At 42.9% G+C, this 18,763-nt stretch overlaps 1 protein-coding gene across 10 annotated transcripts in view; it reads left to right on the forward strand.

The window, feature by feature from the left end:
- The window catches only part of pphln1 (periphilin 1), an 84,545-nt gene that overhangs the window by 13,706 nt on the left and 52,076 nt on the right, over positions 1–18,763 (forward strand). For 7 of the 10 annotated variants that reach the window (XM_033037835.1, XM_033037829.1, XM_033037838.1 and 4 more), the window contains exon 5: positions 7,666–7,719. The exons of 1 other annotated variant lie outside the window; for it this stretch is intronic. In XM_033037835.1, coding sequence (XP_032893726.1) covers positions 7,666–7,719 — 54 coding nt within the window. The remainder of the gene's footprint in view (positions 1–7,665; positions 7,720–18,763) is intronic. 2 more of the 10 variants (XM_033037831.1, XM_033037832.1) reach the window with 2 other exon arrangements.

Consider the following 18,763-nt stretch of genomic DNA (forward strand, 5'->3'; position numbering starts at 1 on the left):
AAAGTGATAAGTGTAGCTTTTTCTGTGGTTGCAAGGGAAAATACATGGGGAGGGGGTGGTTTGGGTGGGAAGGGACGAATTGACCAGGGAGTTACGGAGGAAGCGGTCTCTGGAATGCCGAAAGTGGAAGAGATGGGAGGATGTGGCCAGTGGTGGGATCCCGTTGTAGGTGGCGAAATGTCAGAGGTTTATCTGTTGTATGTTACGGCTGGTAGGGTGGAAGGTGAGGACAAGGGGGACTCTGCCCTTGTTACTAGTGGGGGGATAGGGGTATAGAAGAGACCCTGGTGAGAGCCTTATCTCTAGTCGAAGAGGGGAACCCACGTTCCTTAAAGAATGAGGTCGAAGAGGGGAACCCGTTCCCTGACTCTTGTTTAGTATGCTCTCCTTCATCGGTAGGGTATGGAGGTTTAGATTGAGAAAATCATATTGCGTATGAGTTTGGTTAGGCTGCATTTGGAGTATTGAGAGCAGTTCCGGCTGACTGAAGAAGCGGTGGAGGCTTTAGATAGGGTGCAGAAGAGGTTTACTACAATACTAGAATGTTCCCTGGGTTGTGGGGCTATTAGCTATAAGAGATTAGACAAAATTATGAGATTGCGTAGACAGTCGGATTCACTTTCCTGGGATGGAAATGTCAAAGACCAGAGCACATATTTCAAGTTCACATGAGGAAAGTTTAAAGGAGATGCAACAGCCAAATTCTTTTTGCACGGAACATGGTGGGCAGTTAGAAGGCACTGCCATAGTGGTGGAGGCAGAAATGATTGGGACATTTAAGATAATTTATTTTACACAATATACTATTACGTAACATGCAAATAAAACCAGTAATTTTGAAGGCAAATGATATTTTGGCATTAATACAGTTTGAGTACAGACGTGAAGGTGCTGGCTCTAATTAGATCATTGGTTAGATCATATCTAGAATATTATATGCTTGTCTCATCTCTTACCAAAGGAAGGCTCTGTGATGAGAAATGCAACTAACTATTCACCAGATGTCTGGGATGGTGGGTCTATCATATGAGCAGATTTTGACAATGATGTTGAGTTTAGTCGAGTAAGACCTGATTTCAATGAAATGTACATAGTTCTTAAGGGCATGAACAATTAAAAAAAGTTGGGTTAATTATCCCTGCTTCTGTCCAGAACTAGGAGACACAGTCTTAAATTTTGGGGTCAGCCATCCATGGGACTAAGATGAAGAAAATATTCTTTGATTTGTTAAGATTCTTTACCCATGTGGAATGGAGGCTGAGTTATTGAGTATATTCAAGTATGAGATTTTTTAATATTGAAAGACATGAAAGAAAAATGTTGGCATGGATGTGGTGGCCCAAAGGTCCTGTTTCTGTGTTGTATGGATTTGTTGACTATTCAAACATGTAAAATGCTATTTTTCTACTTCAAATTTAAGTGGAAACTAGGCCAGAAGGATTGGAATAAAATATTGGCAGATAAAATCAGTTTGAAAATGCTCAAAGAAATGCAGAGTAAACATATAACCAGAATGTTAGAGGAAGTGTGCCGGTAATTAAGAGTTTTCTGGGTTATTAAAATAGATTGAGAAAGACAAATGAAAAATGTCCATTTTAGGATACAATGGACGTTCAATCCCAGTATAGAAGAATGGAAAGGGAAATGAGAGGAGAGAATTTATGGGTATAACTGATGTACAGTTAACATGAAAATAATCCCAGTTTACATTAATATTATTATTGAAGGTGGTCTTAAGAATAGTGCTCAAAATAAATCACCAACTGAATACATTATTAAAGATATCTGAAACTGAAGGAGGATTTGAGAAGTATAGGAAGGAACTGCAGATGCTGTTTTACACCGAAGATAGACATACATTTCTGGAGTAACTCTGGGACAGGCAGCATCTGTGGAGAGAATGAATGGGTGACGTTTTGGGTCGAGACCCTTCTTCAGGCAGATCTGGGAGATCACCTAATGCTCCGATCTTTCAGAGCCCCCGAGGTGGCTTTGATTTCTAGATTCTTTCCTCCCCATCACGATTTATTTTTGGACTTGCTTCATTGGATATGATCCTTGTCCTTGCTCTCTTTTTGAATTAGAGAGCAGTTTTCCCAGTTAGCCCCACGTTGAATGTTTATTTAACGAAAAAAAAATGTCAATGCCAGAACAGAGTAAGATCACTGCAGACATATTACACTGGAGTATATGTCATTCAGCTCTCTCCAGCGAGGATTTCATTTTCACTCCACAGACAATTGGTGGGAAAATTGCCATTGGAATGCATGTGATCTTCAGGCTGGTTTAATTGACTGGGGAGGCTTTGTTTTTGTCAGATGCATGATTTGTAAAGGACTGATTAATATATATGGGCTTTTTGAGTTAATTCTTGAAGATGTGTGCCTTCTGCATGTAAAACTGAGTGGAAGACTATCTTTTGCTGTGGTATAACAGAAATGTGGATTGTCTGCACCTGTGACAGGTTTGAAACTTGGTGAGCCTAAGCTTACGGACTTCACTGGTTATCAGCTATTCCTTTGTGGAGTAGGGCGCATACACCTGGAGAAGCAGCCTTTTTTCACCTCCTGCCACAGACACAATGGGCTTAATTTTTAATGATCAAAACCTATTTTCCTACGATATACGAGGCAGCCATTCTGTTCATCGTATCTCCAACACATTTTCTTATTTTTGCTCGGGTTGCTTGTGATTGGTCTATAAAAGAATGTAGGACTTAAATTCGCCATTGGAGGGCACTGTGAACCTGGAATGTATATTGTATATTTTTTGGATCAAGTTTTTGATTCTGATTCAAGGTTTAGTACATCTCAATTCCTTGCATTTTAGGTCTATGTTAATTATATAAATATAGTACTAAAAAGAACCCTTGCTTCAATTTACAAATCCACTGACTCCCATAGCTATCTAGACCATACTATTTCCCATCCTGCTTCCTGTAAAAACTCTATCCCCTATTTCCAATTCCTCCGTCTACGCCGCATTTACGCCCAGGATGAGGTTTTCCATATCAGGTCATCGGAGATGCCCTCATTCTTTAGGAAACCAGGGTTCCCCTCTTCCATTATAGATGAGGCTCTCACTAGTGTCTCCTCGATATCCTGCAGCACCACTCTTGCTCCCCCTCCCCCCATTCATAACAAGGACAAGTCCCCCTTGTCCTCACCTTCCATCGCATACAGCATATAATCCTGCAACATTTTCGCGACCTCCAACGGGATCCCACTATTGGCCACATCTTCCCATCTGCACCCAGTTCTGCTTTCTGCAGAGACCAGATGTTAAGGCGAGACCAAGCGCAGGCTTGGCGATCGTTTCGCTGAACACCTCCGCTCAGTCCGCCTTAACCTACCTGATCTCCCGGTTGCTCAGCACTTTAACTCTCCCTCCCATTCCCAATCTGACCTTTCTGTCATGGGCCTCCTCCATTGTCAGAGTGAGGCCCAACACAAATTGGAGGAACAGCACCTCATATTTCGCTTGGGTAGCTTACACCTCAATGGTATGAACATTGACTTCTCTAACTCCAATAGCTCTTCCCCCCCCCCCCCCCCCCTTCCCCTTTCCAGTTCTCCCACCAGTTTTACTGTCTTCGACTACATTTTATCTCTGTCCCGCCCACTCCCCTGACATCAATCTGAAGAAGGATCTCGACCTGAATCGTCACCCATTCCTTCTATCGAGAGATGCTGGTTGTCCCGCTGAGTTATTCCAGCATTTTGTGTCTACCATTCAGATAATTATCTGCCTTCCTGTTCTTGCCGGCAAAGTGGATAACCTCACATTTATCCACATTATACTGTATCTGCCATGCATCTGCCCACTCACCCAACCTGTCCAAGTCACTCTGCATCCTCGTAGCATCCTCTTCGCAGTTCACACTGCCACCCAGCTATGTGTCATCTGCAAATTTGCTAATAGTACTTTTAATTCCTTCATCTAAATCATTAATGTATATTGTAAATAGCTATGGTCCCAGCACCGAGTCTTGCGGCACCCCACAAATCACTGCCTGCCATTCTGAAAGGGACCCGATAATTCCTACTCTTTGTTTCCTGTCTGCCAACCAATTTTCTAATCATGTCCGTACCCCACCCCCAATACCATATACTCAATTTTACTAGTTACATCTTAAAAAAAATCCAGAAGATTAGTCAAGCATGATTTCCCCTTCGTAAATCCATGCTGATTTGGACCGATCTTGTTACTGCTATCCAAATAATCAACTCCAGCATCTTCCCCACCACCGATGTTAGGTTAACTAGTCAATAAATCCCTGCTTTTTCTCTCCCTCCTTTCTTAAAAAGTGGGATAACATTAGCTACCCTCCAATCCACAGGAACTGATCCTGAATCTAAAGCACATTGGCAAATGATCACCAATGTGTCCATGATTTCTGGAGCCACCTCCTTGAGTACCCTGGGATGCAGACCAACAGGCTCTAGGGATTTATCAGCCTTCAATCCCATCAGTCTACCCAACACCATTTCCTGACTAATGTGAATTTCCTTCACTTCCTCTGTCACACTTGGTCCTCTGTCCCCTAGTAATTCTGGGAGATTGTTTGTGTCTTCCTTAGTGAAGACAGAGCCAAAGTACCTGTTCAATTCCTCTGCCATTTCCTTTTCCCCCCCATAATAAATTCACTTGTTTCTGTCTTCAAGGGACCCACATGTCTTAACAATTTTTTTTCCTTCTCTTCACTTGCCTAAAGAAGCTTTTACTATCCTCTATATTCTTGGATAGCTTACCTTTGTACTTCATCTTTTCTCCCCGTATTGCCTTTTTAGTTACCTTCTGTTGATCTTTAAAAGTTTCCCAATCCTCTGGCCTCCCGCTCATCTTCACTATGTTATATGTCTTCTATTTTTTAATTTTTATGCTGTCCTTGACTTCCCTTGTCAGCCACGTTTGCCTTTTACTCCCATTAAAATCTTTCTTCCTCTTTGGAATGAAATGATTCTGCATCTTCTAGATTTTCCCCAGAAATACCTGCGATTGCTGTTCCGCCGTCATCCCTGCTAGGGTCCCTTTCCAGTCAACTTTGGCCAGCTCCTCCCACATGCCTCCATAGTCCCCTTTGTTCAACTGCAATACTGATACTTCTGATTTTACCTTCTCCCTCTCAAGGTTTGTCAGGTATGTCCTATGTCTCTTACACAGAGACAGGTCACACCTGACAAACCTGACTGTGCCATTGAGCCCGAGGGCTTCTCCCTTCATTGGATGAACCGTACGGTGTCTTTGGGCAAGGTTAGAGGCGATGGGATCTGCCTTCTAATCAATTCCTTGTGCTCAGACGTGGCAGTCCTGGCGAGCTCATGCTCCCTAAACCTGGAATATCTGATTGAAGTGCCATCCCTACTGCCTGCCGAGGGAAGTCACTTGCTCTGAATGAATTGTACTCTGCTAACAACAGCCTTGAGACAAAAGGTCCAAAGCCCTGGTCATTGCAGCCAGAGACTTCAATCAAGCCAACATCAGGGTCGTTCCACCAAAGTGCTACCACCATGTCCCGCTGGAGGACAGAACACCCTCGACCACTGCTACACATCAATAAAAACATCTACCGTTCTGCTCCTTGGCCACATTTTGGTAAATCTGAAAAACTAGCAGGAGTATTCACTGACATCTTTAATCTCTTCCTACTCCATTCTGAGGTAACCACCTGCTGTAAGAAGATTACTATCATTCTGGTGCTGAAGAAAAGCAAGATTTTATGCCTTAAAGACTACCGTCCAGTGGCCTTGACACCCACCATCCTGAAGTGCTTTGAGAGACTAGTTATGAAACACATTAATTCCGGTCTACCAGGCAGACATGACCCTCTGCAGTTTTGCCACCACCACAAAAGGTCCCCGCTGGTCCATCTCCCTGGTCCTACACTATTATAATTTCAACACCCGTGCCCCTCAAGGATGTGTTCTCAGCCCCATAAGGTCATAAGGGTTAGGAGTAGAATTAGGCCATTCAGCCCATCAAGTCTACTCCACCATTCAATCATGGCTGATCTATCTCCCTCCTAACCCCATTTTCCTGCCTTCTCCCCATTACATCTGACAACTGTACTAATTAAGAATCTATCTATCTGCCTTAAAAATATCCACTGACTTGGCCTCCACAGCCTTCTGTGGCAAACAATTCCAGAAATTGGCCACCCTCTGACTAAAGAAATTTCTCCTCGTCTACTGCTGAAAAGTACGTCCTTTAATTCTGAGGCTATGACCTGTAGTCCTAGACTCTCCCACTCGTGAAAACATCCGCTCCACATCCACTCTATCCAAGCCTTTCACTATTCTGTATATTTCAATGAGGTCCCCCCCTCATTCTTCTAAACTCCAGCGAGTACAGGCCCAGGGCCGATAAACGCTCATCATAGGTTAACCTTCCCATTCCTGGGATCATTTTTGTAAACCTCCTCTGGACCCTGTCCAGAGCCAGCACATCCTTATGGTGCCCAAAATTACCCACAATATTCCAAATGTGGCTTTACCAGCGCCTTATTGAGCCTCAACATTACATCATTACATTTTGGGCACCATATCTGAGGAAGGATGTGCTGTCGCTTGAGTTGCAGCCATCTTTATTTACCAGAGGCAGAGACAGTAGGCTGTGGGAGAGCTGGGAGGGGGAGTTTACCATTTCATCCCATACATTCCATTCATCTTCATTTCCATCATTTCCAGACCATACACATTCAGGTGTGTTTATGCATTTTATCTTTGTACATGATACTTTTGTCATAGCTCATTATTATTCTATTTGCCCCCTTGTTCATCTGACCTCATCTTCGCAAATTCTTATTGGTTCGTTCTGTCTATTTCTGTTGGATTCTTGCTGCACAACACTTGTTATTTTTTTCTATGCTACACTGAAGATAAATTTCACAGAAATCACTTGAAATGAATACCCGGATAATGAAAAATGACCAGAAGGAAATTTTTAGAGATATTTATAGGGTTTCAGAAAAATATAATTGATGGTGGACTTGAAAATTCATCATATGCCGAATAGCAAAATCAGCCCTTGATTCAATTAATTTGCAGAAGATTAAGATTAAGAGCAAAGAGCTAATACAGGAGTGAATAGGTTCCCATAAGGATCAACCTTATCGAAGTCCTTGCTGAACTCCATAAAGCCTATATCTACTGCCTTGCCCTCATTGACCTTCTTGGTTAATTAAAAAAAATTGTGAGACACAATCTCCTGCTGGCTATAACAATTCAAATTATAATTTAATGCACATTGCATATTTCTTTTAAGCCTATTATTATTTGTTGCTGTTGTGAAGAACAAAATGCAAGTTCCCGATGGTCTCCAGTTTATTCCATGGGAACCCATGACTAAATGAGAACATCTACAAGTACAGTTCCAATTTCATTGTCAGTCGTCTGATGGTCTTCAAAAACAGATTGTGATTTTTGTTAGATTTAAACATCAGAGTTGAGACCAAGCACATCAGAGTTCAACGGTTAATGAGTTAATGTAAAATTAAATGCTTTGATTCAAACTATCCTGACAAATAGAATTTGATTAAATTAATTATTGCCAATCTTTTCTATTCACATATTACTGGAATTTTTCATGACATTGGAGGAGTCCTGATACAGAAAATAAACAGATTTTATGCTGGAAATGTTTTTATTTGAACTATGTTTCTTATAGGGGAACCAAGACAAAGAGATATGCTGATGATGATGATGATGATGATGATAACAGGTAGGCTGTGGACTTCACTATTTCAAAAGTTCACCTCTGCATTATTCTCATCTTCACAGCAAATGAGGAATATGTCAAATAGCTGCTTCTTTCTTTTCTGTGTCTTTGCACTAAACTCCTCTTTCCTGAATAACTGTCCATGCGTTCTTCTCCTCTGTTTATCCTCCCCATTACCATAAATTCCACTAAACTGATGACCATCATACTTCTCTTCTTGACTTGGTCTCAACTGCTCTACATCGGTGAGACCAAGCGCAGGCTTGGCGATTGCTTCGCCCAACACCTCCGCTCAGTTCGCAATAACCAACCTGATCGCCCGTTGGCTCAGCACTTCAACTCCCCCTCCCATTCCGATTCCGACCTTTCTGTCCTGGGCTTCCTCCATGGCCAGAGTGAGTCCCACCATAAATTGGAGGAGCAGCACCTCATATTTCACTTGGGTAGTTTACTCAACTCCCCCTCCCCTTCCCAGCTCTCCCACAGCCTACTGTCTCTGCCTCTTCCTTTTTCCTGCACCCCCCCCACATCAGTCTGAAGAAGGGTCTCGACCCAAAACGTCGCCTGTTCCTTCGCTCCATAGATGTTGCTTCACCCGCTGAGTTTCTCCCGCATTTTTGTCTACCTTTGATTTTTCTAGCATCTGCTGTTCTTTCTTAAGCAAATAATCAATTTACAATGTCACTTTCCTCCCCAAAGTAAGGACTTTGGGGAGGAAAGTGACATTGGACATTGATTATTGATTACATTGTGGCACCTCTCAAAACTGATTATGTTATATTTGACCAGGATTGGCACTGTAAATTGTGCATCTGGATCATAACTAATTTTGCTTATTTCCACCTTCAACTTTGTGTTTCTTCTTGATTTTTCTGTTGCTGAAAATGTAATCTCTGCCTTTGTTGTAAAAACCAATGTCAACATGTTTCTGATCAATCTCTCTTGTTCTCCCTTTGCAAACTACCCTTGTTTTCACTCGAGGAAGAAGGGTTTCGGCCCGAAACGTTGCCTATTTCCTTCGCTCCATAGATGCTGCTGCACTCGCTGAGTTTCTCCAGCATTTTTGTCCCTCACCTATTTTATGTTGGCTTCTATCAGGCAAAGACTCAAATTTTAAGTCTCATTCTTTAATACTTTCAAGGCTGTGAACTTCATTTTGTTTGCACTCTCCTTTAGCTCTTCCAGCTTTTTAGTGATCTGTATACAAGTATACAAACTTAAAGCACATGGTATTGGGGGTTCAGTATTGATGTGGATAGAGAACTGGCTGGCAGACAGAAAGCAAAGAGTAGGAGTAAACGGGTCCTTTTCACAATGGCAGGCAGTGACTAGTGGGGTACCGCAAGGCTCAGTTCTGGGACCCCAGCTATTTACAATATATATTAAGGATTTGGACGAGGGAATTTAATGCAACATCTCCAAGTTTGCGGATGACACGAAGCTGGGGGGCAGTGTTAGCTGTGAGGAGGATGCTAGGAGGCTGCAAGGTGACTTGGATAGGCTGGGTGAGTGGGCAAATACATGGCAGATGCAGTATAATGTGGATAAATGTGAGGTTATCCACTTTGGTGGCAAAAACAGGAAAGTAGATTATTATCTGAATGGTGGCCGATTAGGAAAGGGGGAGATGCAACGAGACCTGGGTGTCATGGTACACCAGTCATTGAAAGTCGACATGCAGGTGCAGCAGGCAGTGAAGAAAGCGAATGGTATGCTAGCATTCATAGCAAAAGGATTTGAGTATAGGAGCAGGGAGGTTCTACTGCAGTTGTACAGGGTCTTGGTGAGACCACAACAGGAGTATTGCGTACAGTTTTGGTCTCCTAATCTGAGGAAAGACATTCTTGCCATAGAGGGAGTACAGAGAAGGTTCACCAGACTGATTCCTGGGATGTCAGGACTTTCATATGAAGAAAGACTGGATAGACTCGGTTTGTACTCGCTAGAATTTAGAAGATTGAGGGGGGATCTTATAGAAGCTTACAAAATTCTTAAGGGGTTGGACAGGCTAGATGCAGGAAGATTGTTCCCGATGTTGGGGAAGTCCAGAACAAGGGGTCACAGTTTAAGGATAAGGGGGAAATCTTTTAGGACCAAGATGAGGAAAACTTTTTTCACACAGAGAGTGGTGAATCTCTGGAATTCTCTCCCCCAGAAGGTAGTTGAGGCCAGTTCATTGGCTATATTTAAGAGGGAGTTAGATGTGGCCCTTGTGGCTAAAGGGATCAGGGGGTATGGAGAGAAGGCAGGTACAGGATACTGAGTTGGATGATCAGCCATGATCATATTGAATGGCGGTGCAGGCTCGAAGGGCCGAATGGCCTACTCCTGCACCTATTTTCTATGTTTCTATGTATCCCCCTCTTTCTGGCCTCTTGGTTGTTGTCCAATTTAATGGTTCCAACTGCCAAGCTCCTCAACTCTGGAATTCCCTTGCAGAACTATGCTTCTCTTGCCTCCCTTGGCACAGTGCTTCAAATCTATGGACTAATCAGCTTGTATGGTTAAGTGCCAAGTTTTATTTTATAGCAGTCCTCTAAAGCGCTTTGAGACGTCTTTGTGAAATCACTGCACATAAATACAAGCAAATGTTATTTAACTGTGTTGATGAATTTTATCTTGTTTTGAAGGATGCAGGCAGTAGCAATTAGTAATTTCATACAACACAGAAACAGACCTTTCTGTCCACTATGAACTTTCAGTGCCCAACACTTGCTCTGCTACCACTTATTCTTTGAAGATTCATATGCTCTTCTTGATACTTATTAAATATTATGAGAGCCTCTACTCCAGGGCGTGCATTCCAGAATCCAACCACCATTTGGGGGAAAATATTCTTCCTTAAATCCCCTCTAAACTTCTTAAATATTACCTTAAACATTTGTCAGCTGGTTTTAGAGATCTCAGATACAAGCTTTAGGTCTGATAAAGGGTCTCGACCCGAAAAGTCACCCATTCTTACTCTCCAGAGATGCTGCCTGTCCTGCTGAGTTACTCCAGCATTTTGTGTCTTATCTTCGATTTAAACCAGCATCTGCAGTTCTTTCCTAGGCATAAGTTTCTTGTTCTATTAGCTCTCCCAAAATGCTTCGCCTCACTCTTAAATTAAATTCCATCTGCCATTGTACTTCCCACGTTTATCAACAGGTCTCTGCATGAAGAGTGATCTTTACATGTACACGATTGACAGATGCCATCAGGTTGGAACTCCAGCTAGAGTATCTAGAATACCTCAGAGGGCTATGGGTGTTTAATAATTGCATTTTCAGAGGATATGGGGATTGAGAATTCACTGTTTTCAGTGTTTCAGAGGATATGGGGATTAGGAGGGGGGTTGGGGAAATGGACAAAGTACATGATATTGCGCAATCTTGTGATTGTTTGCCCAGGTTTGAATAGATTTACTTGGTTTCTGTTTCTTGAATTATTGTGTATGTGTATCTGAGTTTAAATGAAGAGCATGTGTAAAACTTTCCCAAAATGTTAATCTGCAAGTTAAATCGGTAGTAAAGAAATCAAACTCAATGCTAGCATTTATTTCAAGAGGGCTTGTATACAAAAACAGGGATGTAATGCTGAAGCTCTATAAGGTGTTGGTAAGGCCGCGTTTGGAATATTGTGAGCAATTTCGGGTACCATATCTGAGGAAGGATGTGCTGGCTCTTGAGAGGGTCCAGAGGAGGTTTACAAGAATGATCCCAGTAATGAGTAGGTTAACCTATGATGAGCGTTTGTCGGCACTGGGCTTGTACTCGCTGGAGTTTTAATGAATGAGGGGGGACCCAATTGAAACGTACAGAATAGTGAAAGGCTTGGATAGAGTTGATGTGGAGAGGATGTTTCCACTTGTGGGGGAGTCTAGGACTAGAGGTCATAGCCTCATAATTAAAGGATGTTATTTTAGGAAGGAGAAATTTCTTTAGTCAGAGGGTGGTGAATCTGTGAAATTGTTTGCCACAGAAGGCTGTGAAGGCCAAGTCACTGGATATTTTTACGGCAGAGATGGATAGATTCTTGATTAGTATAGGTGTCGGAGATTATGGGGAGAAGACAAGAGAATGGGGTTAGGAGGGAGAGATAGATCAGCCATGATTGAATGGTGGAGTAGACTTGATGGGTTGAATGGCCTAATTCTACTCCTATCACTTATGACTTTATGAGTGTTATAAATTATGGCACTGCAAGGTTAGATGTTAGTGTTTATCCTGCTAAATCGTGCCTATAATGGAAATGTTTTCCTGCATGGCATCCTGTTATTTATTTTTACTAATAAGTGTACATATGTGTCAATGTTTGTCGTGTTTGTATTGTTTTTAACCGGAGGAGATGTAATGGAATTTCGTTGCACAGTATTGTGCAATGACAATAAACGTATTCATTCATTCATTCATTCATTCATTCATTCATTCATTCATGGCATCCTGTTATAGGGCAAACTAATCAAGAATGCCACTTAAGCTAATGCCTCCTCGCCATCTTGAATGTGGGCGTTATTATGAGGATGAGCCTCTTTGACTCCATCTATGGCGATGGTGATTTTTGTGTCTTCTACCAACAGAGGGTCACACTCCCCCAAGTCCAGTGTCTCTCTTGTAGCAGAAAACAAAAAAGAAAGTCAGTAGAGATTGTTCTTTCTTGACATCAAGAAACCTGACCTCAATTGATGCAGGAAGGTGTGCAAAATTGAAGAGGTTTCAATCGGGACCTCAGAAGTTTGCCATTTATTTTCGGGCTGGTCTCTCTGGACGTATTGCAATTTTCATGAGGTTGGTGGCCTGACCATGTTTCTGAGCCGCACCAACATGAATAGAAATAATTTAACATAGTGCAAAGGAATACCACGAATATCTTGAAGTATTATAATTCTCAGAAGTTGGCCCAAAACAAACTATTATAGATCTTGTAATTTCAAATAAAAATGAAAAATGCAACAAATGCTTGGTATTTCAGCAAACAAAGAAACAGTTGACATTTATGGCTGAAGTTTTTATTAGACCTGATGCAAGGACACAAACCCCCAAAACTTACTCAGTTTCTTTCTCCACGTATGCTGCCTGGCCTGTTCAGTATTTACAGCTTCTTCTGGTCATCAGTGGCATAAATATGTTTACAAAAGTGGTTATGTGTAGTTACAGGTAACTATTGATTCAGTTCTGTTATCTTTAATATTTTCCCTCATGGAGATATGTAAAAAGCACACATTTTTGGCATGGCCATATTTTCAAATATAGTTATTTACCAAGTTGGTGAAACTAATTAAAAGAACAAATTATTTTGTTTCATAACACAATTAATGGAATTTTGTAATAACTTGGAAGTTAGTAATAAATAATGGAAACTTAGATGAATAAGTTTGAGTTGTTTAAGAATGCTTACAAATTCAAGTCAAATGTTATGTTAAAATATATTTAAAGTAAATCATAATTATTAACCCACACCTAGATAATGTCAGAGGATTAAGTAGAAAGGTGAGGTGCAATGGTAGAAACCAATGCAGACACAAATTTCACACAATTTCTTCCTCCTGGTTGTCCTTATTAAATATAATTGTCTATTTATGTTGGTTTGGTATGCATGCTTTTCTTTATAATATATTTATAGACTTGTCTTCAGCAACATTTGTTTCTTTTGTGTTAAACGAATGCATACTTGTACACATAAGGACTTAAATCAAAAAGCAATCTTTATGGTTCTTGGGAAACTGGCATGGGAAACTTAACCTACTTGCTATTTAATGCATTCACAAATTTCTCAATTAAATGTGACTGAAATGTGCTATTTTATTTATAGAGCTTTCTTATGTTAGGTTGTTAGTTTTTCTTAATGTACAGCAACTCTTTAACGTTGAAACAAAATGATATTTATGCCAAATTTTCTCACTGTTATTTATAATGTTGAGATCATGATGCAAATTACAACCTCTCGATCATAAATATTGCAAAGACAAATCGGTCTTATAAAGCTTACTTCTCAATTTGTCATTAGGGACAAATCCAACTGTTGTTCACACAAAATCTAGGTGCTATCAATCACTGTTGAGGAGTACAAAATTGGATAATCACATTTATGTATTCACTTGCTGTTGTGTTAATAAAATAATACTGATGGAAGAAGCAAGCTTTATTTTTGAAGGTGAATAGAGTTATATACCTATATGAAACCGTGATTGACACAAATTGCTGGAGTAACTCAGTGGATCAGGCAGCATCTCTGGAGAAAATGGGTAGGTGATGTTTCAGGTTGGGACTCGGGCTCCCGTCCCGAAACGTCACCTATCAATTTCCTCCAGAGATACAGCCTGACCCGCTGAGTTATTCCAGCATTTTGTGTCTATATCTGCTATAAACAAGCATCTTTTTCATTACAATGAAACAGTGATTACCTGATTTGGATGTACAGATTAAATTGCAGGATTTTAAAATATATAAATGCATCAGACTCTTTGAGAATGCTTCTGAACCTGGTTACTGCAGGTCTTTATTACAGTTGAAGTTTAAAAATATTCAACGCAACAGTTGAATTATCAGTTTTTGTGTACTATGTTCCAGAGTTAGTGTATATATGTGTGATTGTGGTGAAAATTAAACAATTGTAAAATATGCATTTCTTGTTTCACTGCATATTGTTGACATATCTTCTCTTGTACCCATTATCATTGAAAACATCCTTATATGAGTGCAATGATATGGTTAAGTGAAGATCCTGATAGATGTAAAATGCTTCTAAGTTTTTGAAAAATCTGTCCTATTTAATTCAAACATGCAATCTTAGTCGTGTACATAGAAAATCAAATGCAGCTCTTTCTAATTTCAGCAGATCTAAGATTTTTGTATCTACTAATCTATCTGGGTTTATTGTACAGCATGAATTCCCTTTGTATATTTAAAAAAATTACCATTGTCATTCCTAAAGTTGTCTTTTATAATGTTGGTACATTCCCCGGTTCTTCCTCCACAGTTTATTTTAGTAATATAATAAGTTTAGGGTGGCTCATTGGCTTGAAGAGCTGCTGCCTTATAGGTTTATTGAGCCAAGTTCAGTCCTCACATCAGATGATGTCTGTATGGAGTTTGCACATTGTCTCTTTGACACGTAGGTTCCAGTTTCTTCCTAAGATAGACACAAAATGCTGGACTAACACAGCGGGACAGGCAACATCTCTGGAGAGAAGGAATGGGTGACGTTTAGGGCCGAGACCCTTCTTCAGCCTGAGAGTCAGGAGCGAGGGAGTCTGGAGATATGAAAGGGTAAAGTGTGAAAACGACATATCAAAGCAGACTATGATAAAGAAATGTAGAATGGTTCATTGTTAGTTCAGTCTAGTATTGTCACATGTACTGAGGTACAGTGAAAAGCTTTTGTTGCATGCTAACCAGTCAGTGGAAACAGTCAGCTGAGGGGAAGGTGACAAGGAGGCAAACAATCAATAAGATTAATCAGAAGGACAGTGAAACTAGTTGGTGAACTAGGATGGGGGAAGGATGGAGAAAGAGGGAAACAAGGGTTATTTGAAGGTACACAAAAATGCTGGAGAAACTCAGCGGGTGCAGCAGCATCTATGGAGCAAAGGAAATAGGCGACGTTTCGGGCCGAAACCCTTCTTCAGACTGATGGTTAGAGAGGAGGTTGTGAAACTGTCTCCGGAGAGAGGAGGAGAACTTCTTCAAAGTAGGCATACCTTGCGGAGATATCGCAGTGGAGTAGACAAAGTGTTCAAGAAGGAACTGCAGATGCTGGAAGATCGAAGGTACACAAAAATGCTGGAGAAACTCAGCGGGTGCAGCAGCATCTATGGAGCGAAGGAAATGGGCGACGTTTCGGGCCGAAACCCTTCTTCAGACTGATGTTAGTTCAGTTATTTGATGTTAGAGGAATCAATATTCATACCACTAGGTTGTAAGCTACCCAAGCAAAATATGGGATGCTGCTCCAATTTGCATTAGGCCTCACTCTGATAGTGGAGGAAGTCCAGGGCAGACAGGTCAGTGTGGGAATGGGAGGGGGGGTTAAAGCAACTAGGAGATCCCGTTGGCCTGAGCGGAGGCCTTCAACGAAATGATCGCAGAGCCTGCACTTCAAGTTTCTTCCTGCACAACAAAGACCTGCAGGTTTGTAGGCTAATTGGCTGCTGTAAATTGGTGCTCATGTGTAGGTGAGAGGGAGTATCTGGGGTGCGGTGGGTGTTGATGGCAATAGGAATAAAATATGGGATTAATGTAGGTTTAGTTTATTATTGTCATGTGTACCAAGGTACAATGAAAAGCTTTTGTTGTGTGCTGTCCAGTTTATAAATTAAAAACAAGGATTATACATGATTACATTCAAGCCATATACAGTTAAGCGATAAAGGGTACAACATTTAGTGCAAAGAAATGTCTGGTCAAGTCTGATTAAAGAGGTAGACGTGGAGGTCAGGATCACACTCTAGCTGATGAGGGGTTGTTCAGTTGCCTGTAAAAAATAGCTGGGAATAAACTGACCCTGAATCTGGAGTGAGTGACCGGGGTGAGACTGGCCCTTGATTATGCTGGTGGTCCTGCTGAGGCAATGTGAATGGATAGGAGATTGGTTTGTGTGATGGTCTAGACGGACTACATCTCAAACTCTCTGCAGTTTTTTTGTGGTCTTGAATGCAGCTGTTCCAAAATCAGGCTGTGATGCATCCTGATATAATGGGCGGCACAGTGTCGCCATGGTCGAGACGCTGCTACAGTGCCAGAGACCCGGTTTCGATCTTGAGTGTGGGTGCTGTCTGTACGGAGTTTGTGCGTTCTCTCTGAGACTGCGTAGGTTTTTCCGGGTGAACGGTTTCCTCTCAACCTCCAAAGACGTACAGGTTTGTAAGTTAATTGACTTTGGTAAATTGTAAATTGACCCTCGTGTGTAGGATAGTGCTAGTGTACTGGGTGATTGCTGGTCGGCGCATAATTGGTGGGCGAAAGGGCCTGTTTCTGCTCTGTATATCCAAAGTAAAATGCTTTCTACAGTGCATCTGTAGAAGTTGGTGATGGTTGTTGGGGACATGCAGAACTTTCTAAGCCATTTAAGGAAGTAGAGGCATTGGTGTGCTTTCTTGGCCATAACTTTGATGTGGCTGGTCCAGGACAAATTGCTGATGACATTTATTCCTATGAACTTGAAGCTTTCGACCATCTCTACTTCGGCGTCATCAATGTATACCAGGGTGTGTGTACTGCTTCGCTTCCTGAAGTCAATCACAATCTCCTTGCTGATATTGAGGTAGAAGATGTTGTTTAGGCACCAAGTTAGAAGGTTCACAATCTGCTTTTGGTACTCCATCTTATTACAGGTGCACAACCTTTTATCCGAAAGCCTTGGGACCAGACACATTTCGTAATTCAGAATTTGTCGGCCTTCGGAATGGAAATTTTTTAGCGTAGATTTTAATGGCTGGCTCAGTGGTAGAGTGCTCGGCTCATATCCGCAAGGTCGCGAGTTTGCGCCTTGATCCCGGCAGTTACTCGGTCGCGAGTTTGAGTCTTCAATGTCGTTTTTTCTTGCAGAATAAATGTCTGTATGAAATGCAGTGTGTTGAATGAATTCCTGAATTTGTAAATGTGCCCGCAGCATTGAATAACCTCTCGCACTCATGTCACCCTAGCGGGGCTACATGCCCTTAGGCAGCCTAGCTCGGGGATTCTTGAATCCCCGAGCTAGGTCGCGAGTTTGCGCCTCGATCCTGGCAGTTACTCGGTCGCGAGTTTGAGTCTTCAATGTAGTTTTTTCTTGCAGAATAAATGTTTGTATGAAATGCAGTGTAGGAGAGGTGTACTGACTGTGTGGGCAGAACTTTGGAAGTGATTGCCCACCAGTTTAAAAAGCCGCTGTGTCTCCCTGTCCCTGGGATAGCAGGGGGCGATCAAACAGCACAATACCCCCCCCCCCTCCCCCTCCAACTCCAGAGGAATCCGCTCCCCGATGGGCCGCTACGGCGACAAGTGGCAGTTTGCCCACAGCCCGAGCTGCGCCCCCTCATCCGCCACCCCAAGAACAAGACGTACCTTGCACACCATCAGCTTCTGCCCCTACGTGTTCCTCTGGAGTTGGAGCGGGGCTGGGCTGGAGTTGCTGCTGGCTGTGGGTCTCTGAGATCTCCGTGCTTGCAGTGGGCCTGGGGGTCGGTGTCCCGTTGGTCCTGACGTCTCCGGCCACCCCCCTGGACTGGAGCTGAGACTGGGAACTGTACCGCCCTTTCCCCCTCCCTCTGCAACTGCAAACAACCCCACTCTCCTGCAAGGGCGGTACAGTTCCCGGAGGATGGCAGGTGGCCGGAGACGTCAGGACCAACAGGAACCCGCTCCCCGATGTGCCCCTACGACGCCGCGAGCTGCGCCCCGTCATCCGCAACCCAGGTTCCTCTGTAGTTGGAGCGGGGCTGGGCTGGGCTGCTGTTGGCTGTGGGTCTCTGGGATCTCCGTGCTTGCAGTGGGCCTGGGGGTCGGTGTCCCGATGAGGGGGCGCAGCTCGGGGAACGGCTTCTGGTGGTCCTGACGTCTCCGGCCAGTTTGCAGTTTTTCTCTGGAGTTGGAACGGGGCTGGGCTGCTGCTGGCTGTGGGTCTCTGGGATCTCCGTGCGTGCAGTGGGCCTGGGGGTCGGTGTCCCGTTGGTCCTGACGTCTCCGGTGACTGGCACTGACCTGCTGGTATCGCCGACGTGAAGACAGTGCAAAGCCCCTGCGCTGGTGCAATGAGCGGGGAGCTGGAGAGGGGAGGGAAGGGGTCACACACATGGCCGGGAAGCAGAGGGGTGTAGGTGGGGTGAAACTGAAGGGAGCGACAATCTGCTGCTGCCTGCCCGCTGAGTTAAAAAGTTCCCACGCAAGACTCACGACACACTGTGTATCGTGAGTCTACCGTGGGAACTTTTTAACTCAGCGGGCAGGCAGCAGCAGATTGTCAATTATTAACCCACCCGCGCAATATACCCTCACCTTTTTTATGAATGGGGATTTAGTTCCCCTTTCTTCGAGGACCGACCGGAGGTTCCGCTGTCACCTCTGCGGGCCGCCCTCGGTGAACATCTTCA

The sequence above is a fragment of the Amblyraja radiata genome, chromosome 19, assembly GCF_010909765.2.
Source record: "Amblyraja radiata isolate CabotCenter1 chromosome 19, sAmbRad1.1.pri, whole genome shotgun sequence".
Lineage (NCBI taxonomy): Eukaryota > Metazoa > Chordata > Chondrichthyes > Rajiformes > Rajidae > Amblyraja > Amblyraja radiata.